The 7,766-nt window shown below is 32.7% G+C and overlaps 1 protein-coding gene across 1 annotated transcript; it reads left to right on the top strand.

Annotated features, from left to right (window-relative positions):
* The first annotated feature begins 3,834 nt into the window (after window positions 1–3,834).
* Window positions 3,835–4,530, top strand: LOC131028118 (germin-like protein subfamily 2 member 1). The gene has a single exon (XM_057958342.2). It carries the CDS (start codon window positions 3,835–3,837, stop codon window positions 4,528–4,530), a length of 696 nt encoding a protein of 231 aa, XP_057814325.1.
* The last annotated feature ends 3,236 nt before the right edge of the window (window positions 4,531–7,766 follow it).

Raw genomic sequence — 7,766 nt, 5'->3', positions numbered from 1 at the left:
ATCACCCACTTCAGCTTGTTCATTCGGATATATGTGGTCCTATGCAGACTAAGAGTTTGGGTAAGTCATCATATTTCATTACTTTTATTGATGATTACTCACGAAATTGTTGGGTATATTTTTTGAAGGCCAAAGATGAAGCCTTGGATACATTCAAGAAGTTTAAAGCCCTTGTGGAAAATGAGAAAGGGTGCAAGATCAAATGTTTAAGGACTGATCGTGGAGGAGAGTTTTGCTCAAAGGCTTTCCAAAATTATTGTGATTTTAATGGCATCAAGATGCAACTTACTACTACATACACACCTCAACAGAATGGAGTAGCTGAAAGGAAGAATCGTACTGTGGTTGAAATGGCAAGGTGCATGTTACAAAACAAGGGATTGAGAAATTCTTATTGGGGAGATGGAGTTGCTACAGCGGTGTACATCCTCAACCGTAGCCCCACCAGTACACTAGAAAAGATGACTCCTTATGAAGCTTGGTATGGTAAAAGGCCTAATGTTAATCATTTCAAATTTTTTGGTTGTTTGGCTTATGTGCATGTACCAGATCAGAATAGACAGAAGCTAGATGCAAAGAGTGAGTCATGTATTTTTATTGGGTATAGTGAGAAAAGCAAGGCTTATAGATTGTATAATCCCCTCACTAACAAGCTTATTGTCTCAAGAGATGTGATTTTTCATGAAGGGGGAGTTTATGGTCATAAAAAAGGCCATGTTGAGAAGACAAAATCTATTTTAAATGATGATATAATTGCTGATATTGATCATGAGCAGCCAGCTAATATTTCTATATCCAGTGGTTTAACTCCACCAAGAAATCCTTCATCAAGTTCTTTAGTACCAAGTTCAAGTCCAGCTTCTTCTCCAAGTTCTACAAGGAAAGTAAGGAGATTGAGTGATATCTACCAAAAGAGTGGAAATCAAGTACATGAAGAAAACCCAATAGGTGAGACAGTGAATTTTGCTTTATTGGCCAAGGCTGATTTTGAACCATCATGTTTTGAAGATGCATGTACTAATGAGGTTTGGGTGAAAGCCATTGAAAAAGAGATGGATTCCATTCACAGGAATGACACTTGGGAGTTAACAGAACTTCCACATGACAAAAAAAGGATTGGCACCAAATGGGTCTACAAGACCAAATTTAACAGTGATGGGAGTGTTGAAAGACACAAAGCAAGATTAGTTGCTAAAGGCTTCACACAAAAGTATGGAATTGATTATGAAGAGACATTTGCACCAGTAGCAAGACAAGAGACCATAAGAATGCTAATTTCATTAGTAGCTCAGAAGAAGTGGAGCATACATCATATGGATGTGAAAAGTGCCTTCTTGAATGGGTACTTAGAAGAGGAAGTGTATGTGGAGCAGCCACAAGGTTTTGAAGTGGAAGGAAAAGATAATTATGTCTACAAGTTGAAGAAGGCTTTGTATGGCCTCAAGCAAGCACCAAGAGCGTGGTATGCCAGGATTGATGGATATTTTTAGGAGAATGGCTTCCAGAGAAGTAAGAGTGATCCTACCCTTTACTACAAACAAGAAGGTACTGATATTCTCATCATAAGTTTGTATGTTGATGATCTTTTGTATATGGGTAGTAGTTCTAAGATGAAAGATGAATTCAAAGCTGCTATGATGAAAGAATTTGAGATGAAAGATCTTGGTCTAATGAAATATTTTCTAGGAATGGAGGTTTATCAAAGTAAGGATGAGATTTTCATTTGTCAAACAAAGTATGCACAGGATATGCTAAAGAAATTTAATATGACTGATTGTAACCCTGCCTCCACTCCAAGTGCTCATGGAGATTTGTTATGTAGAGATGATGGTGCTAATTAAGTTGATGAGACAACTTACAGAAGTATTGTGGGGAGCTTGATGTTTCTAATCCACACGAGGCCTGATATTGCCTATTCAGTTTCACTTGTTTCAAGGTATATGACAAATCCATCTGAAATACATATGAAGGCAGCCAAGAGGATTTTGAGGTATGTGAAAGGGAATTTAAGTTTTGGTATTCATTACTACCCTTTTGAAAAGTTCAATCTAGTAGTTTTTAGTGATTTAGATTGGGGAGGTAGTATGGATAACCGTAAATCTACATCTGGAAATTGTTTTTCTTTTGGTTCTAGTTTAATTACCTGGAGCTCAAAAAAGCAAAGTATTGTTGCCCTCTCATCTACAGAAGCGGAGTATGTTGCAACTACCTCAGCTGGTACACAAGCTCTTTGGCTCAGAAAAGTTTTGGAAGAAATTGGAGAAAAACAAATTCAGCCTACAGTAATTTATTGTGACAATGTGAGTGCCATCAAGTTAGCTAAGAATCTGGTTCATCATAGCAGAACTAAGCATTTTGATTTGAAATATCACTTCATACGAGATTTGGTGCAAAAGAAGGATGTTGAATTAAAGCACATCAACACCCAAGATCAGCTAGCAGATATATTCACCAAAGCGGTTGCGAAAGATCAGTTTATATCACTACGAGATAAGATTGTCAGCCCTCTCAGCATCAAGGGGGAGTATGTTGATAAGTGATGCTGCTCTAGCATGCAGCTCCATGCAACTCCAGTTTGGACATGAAGCTATCCATTCATCACCATGCATAAGCTATTTTTAGTTAATAGTTTTTTTTGTTTATTCATGCAAATAAAGCATGTACTCCAGCATGCATGAATCCTTAGGACTATTTTTAGTTTTTCTTTTTGCATGAGTTTGTTTTTAGTAAATAAAGCATGTTGTGCATGCACTTATTGTATTCTTAATTTAGGGAGTAGTTTGCTTTTTTTAGTTTGAGAGCCTTAGTAGCTTTCCATGCAAAGCTAGGAATATATTTAGAACTGCAGTTATTATTTATTCTTCTAGACTGCAAATTCTTTATATATACAACCTCTATGTAATTTTTTAATTAAGCTTCAATAAAGATATTGGTGTTTTCTTCTTTTTGTTGTTATTGTTTGCTAATCAGTTGGTTCAGAGAGAGGATAGGTCAGGTTTAAAATTCTACAGTATTATATGAGAAATGTAAACAAGCTTGATATGATTTGGGCATACCGGAACCAGAAAAATAATAAAATTGTTTTTCTTAAGATTACGCGTTCATTAGACATGTTAAACCCATAATTTGGAATGGTTGTTAGATTTTTATCAGTGTACATTTGTTTCAATGGCGGTTTTATTAAAAAATATTTACAAAGATATAACTATATTAGCTGATTTGCGTCACATGCTACGTAGTAGGATAGAATCATTGGCCTTTTCTCTACATTCACTTAGTTGACATTCACTTAACAGCTACCGTATAATTAAAATTATAATTAAAGAGAAAAGAAGGAAAGATAAGGCTAGCACGCCTAAAGAATAGGTCATTAAATTTGCAAATATTCTCAATTAGGCAGCTATGACGGTATCAACGTCTATATTTTGATGTCTTGAAAGATAATAAATTATAAACTATTTACCATGTTAGATCGAGTTTTTAGAGAATGTGTATGCGGTTCTGTACATTGGAAAGTCAAGTAACTCTACGCTATAAATAACAATTTAATTCTGTCCCTTTACCCTTCTATACGTAGCTGTGACGAAAATCAGTTGTGGTTATGTCTTTGTAAACCATTTAACTAAATGAATTTATCCCGTGCACAATTGACTAATTCGTGTATTATGCGTTTAACAAGTCTTGAGGAGACCGTAATCTTCAGATAAACAAGTATATTTCACCGCTCATTCCAATAAATCCCTCTATAAATACCTGCTTTTGGCATGCTCAATCATATCAAACTCTGATTTCCATTTCTCAAATCGTAAAATACCTGGTATTGGTCAATTGGAAATGAAAACTTCCAGAGCAATGATGAAAGCTTCCTTGAGCTGCATCTTATGGCTTTCCATAATCGTGGCCATTAATGCATCAGACCCAGATCCTCTGCAGGATTTCTGTGTGGCTGATACTGCTCAAGCTAATGTGAAGATCAACGGTTTTGTGTGCAAAGACCCAAAGGCAGTGAACGCATCTGATTTCTTGCTTAGGGGACTAGGTAATCCACTCTCAACCAACAATAGTTTTGGGTTCAATATCACACAAGCTAACGTTCAAACTTTGCCCGGAATAAATACTCTGGGTATATCAATTAACCATGGAGTTTTTGCCCCTGGTGGTTTGAATCCCCCGCATATTCATCCTCGTGCTTCTGAGATCATATTTGTAATGGAGGGCACTATTTTGGTTGGTTTTATCAGCACAAATAATGTGTTGTTCTCACAAAAGCTGGAGAAAGGAGATGTGTTTGTGATTCCAAGGGGCTTAGTGCATTTTCAGCAGAACGTGGGGGCATCATCTGCAACTACAATCACTGCTCTTAACAGCCAGCTCCCTGGTGTTCAAGTGGTTGCACCCGCCATCTTCGGAGCCAATCCTCCCATTCCTCAAGATGTATTGGCCAAGGCATTTAATGTCAATGACGAGCAGATAAAGGAATTGATTGCTGGACAAAGCTCTACACCTGCATCACCACCTGTAGGGTATTAATATGTCATTGTTGCTCTAAATTGGTAGACCATTCTGGTGAGACAAGATGTCATCTCGTCTCTCTTAGACTATTCTTACTCAATTTGATTTATTTCTTTCTTGTTAGCTGTTTCTAGTCTGAATTCAATAAAAGCGGACGCCGGACAGCTTAAACTACACACATTAAGCTTTGATTATTAGGCTTAAAAGTGTTAAGACTCTCAGAATTGACTGACATTCTCTAGGTTTAATATGTTGCTTAGTGTGTGTGATTTAAGGCTGGTCCAATAAAAGCCTCATCCTACGTTGAGGCCGAACTGAATAAATACTTTAGTCATTTTTATTGAGGCTGAATTGAAATGAATTTAAGACATTATTTCTTTGCAAAAGTAATGATTTTAACATCTATTTAGAATAAACGATTTATTGCATTTCTATTTCTTTATTTATATTTGTATTCTCATATTTAAATAATATAACTATTTTCTATTTTTATCAAAACTATTATGATATTGTTAATTTTGGGACATTCCTCATAATAAATCATTGTCCAAAAGAAATATTTTTTTCTTGTGCGATACAATAAAATGTATATAAGCATTATTTACAAATATTAATTAATGATGTTGTCCATGATAATATGTTGATTTATGATAGTTATTTTAGGAATGTGCATGCAATAATAATGAATGTTGGGCATTGTGGTGATAATGTAATGTAATCTAGAACAACAAAACATATCAATATTTTGGGATCTAAAATATATGATGATAGTCTGTGCATTTTCCTTGGAATTAAATTATTATTTTCTTTGTCTAGGAATAAGTTGATGGATAAAGACAAATCTAATATCATGGATCTTTTCTTATAAACTTGTACACTAACAATTGCATACTTCTATCCTTAATTCTATTTGAAAAGTACCTCTCTATCATCTATCCTCTATCTCTTATAATATTTTAAAACTTATAAAATTTATATATAGTATGAAATGGTTTTCATTATGTTTCAAGGGGTATGTTCTCCTAGGTCACCTATTAGAACTTGTGTGCATACTATTAAACAACATTTTTCAATCATGTAACTACTCTTAAAATGATTATGTAGATCTGCTTTTTTTAGTGCATTAAATCTAAATATTTTGAATCATTAACTAATGTTCTTTAGATTTCTGAAATGAATACATCAAATATATTTAAATACTACGATATGCTAGCATATCATATAACTTTAATTTCAACCAATACTTGTTAATAAAGATATATATGGGAGTTAGCCAAATTATAATTAAACTTTTAAAATTACAAATGATAATTCTACGATGATAATCTTGTCTTGAGACATGAAGCTGGACTAAATTGATATTGGCAGAGCCTGTCTATAAATAAGTAAATGGGGTAGATCAATAAAGGTGATGAAATATATCAGTGGGATAAGTGATAATAATATAGAAATATCTATAATGCGTGCCTAGTTAGTGTAGATAAATCGATCAAACTCTAAACAAAATTACCTAATTTTTCTAGTATGTCTATATCTAGACACCATTTTCAAAATTGCGAATGAAAAAAATAAAAGGTGTTATGCTATATATTTTCATTCTTGTAGGCATTCTCAAATAAAAATAAAGATAAGTACCTAAAAGTTATTTCAACAAGGATATAATATACTATTATTTTATCCTTTTCTAAGGATGAGTTGATGGATAAATGTAAATCTAAATAATGGATTTTTTTAGCAAACTTCAACTCTTAAAACTCTAGACTTAGATACTCTTCACTTTGTTTGAAAAGTACCTCTCTATCGTTTATCTCTTTTAATATTTTAAAGCTTGTTGTATTGATAAGTATGTTGAGATGATTGCAATTCTGTTGCAAGGGGGTGTGTTTTCCTAGGTAAACCCATTGAAATGTTTGTACAAAAGATGTAAAACAAAATTATTCAATTATGAAAATACTCATAGAATGATTACATAGATGTGTTTTCCTTTGAATATGCCAAATATAAATTTTTATATACTTGAGAGAGGAATAATGATTTTTGGATTTCTAAAATGAATATATTGAACGCATTTAAATACTACAACAAAGAAAAATATCATATGAATTTGTTTTTAGTCAATCATTATTGAGAAAGTTATAAATGGAATTCAATCAAATTTAAATCTAAAACATAAAATTTACAATGAAAACTATATTAATAAATCTATGTTGAGACATGATAATAGAGAAACTTTATGTACATAGAATGTGTTTATAATTGTGTGAATGCCGAGGTTTAATAAACAACTAAATAGATTATATAAATAAATATGTTGAAACATATAAATAGGATAAGGGATTAGTGTGTACGACTATCTATAGTGGATACCTAGGTAGTATACAACAATGGACCCAACTGTGGACAAAATTACTAGTTTTTACTAATATCTCTATTTCTTGACAACATTTACAAATTTGAGCAAGATTTATCTAAAGTCATCCCCTAATTTGGCATTAAAGTTAATCCTATGATAATCATGAATATTACTATATTTGGCATCCATAAATATACACATTAACTAAATATTTACACATTTAGACATCAATGGATATCATCAAGAGTACATATAAGCTAATAAACCTACATGATATCATAATATATATCTCTCTTCTTTGTATGCACTCTCAAATATAACTAAAGAAAATAATCAACAAGTAAATTTATATTGTATATCATAGATAAATAGTATTTTAAGTGGTTACATATCTATTTCTTATTGTTTTTTTGTTTCCTTGATTTATATATAAAATGGAAAAGGAGACCCAAAATATTAGATACAATCAATCATACCTATCTACCTAAATTTTACATGTGATGATAATAACTTAGCTAGGTTTCTCCTATAATCTCTAAAGTACTATGTTATCTAATGCTTTATTTCTTCACATCCCATTTTCACATGTTTATTTGTGTATATAGATACTATTATAATAGATTATATTATATTAGATTAAATTATATGGGGAAAACAAGTTTTGGGGGGACCCGAAACCCTCTAGAATTAGATAGGAATCTAGAGACCATAAGCATAAGGTTACAGAAAGATACAAGAAAAGACTAACAACAACCCATCGTCAAAAAAACATAAACATGGTAGATAAGAACAAGTGAATCCATCCATCAGACCTAAGCTATCAAACAAGAGATGTCAACAACACAAGAGATCCAAGGGATTTTCCAGGCTCCGAAAACCTTAACAACCATATTCATGAAGA

Source organism: Cryptomeria japonica, chromosome 4 (genome assembly GCF_030272615.1).
Source record: "Cryptomeria japonica chromosome 4, Sugi_1.0, whole genome shotgun sequence".
NCBI classification, from domain to species: Eukaryota; Viridiplantae; Streptophyta; class Pinopsida; order Cupressales; family Cupressaceae; genus Cryptomeria; species Cryptomeria japonica.
The sequence above is the reverse complement of the archived record's forward strand: the minus strand, read 5'-3'. Positions and strand labels throughout refer to the sequence as shown.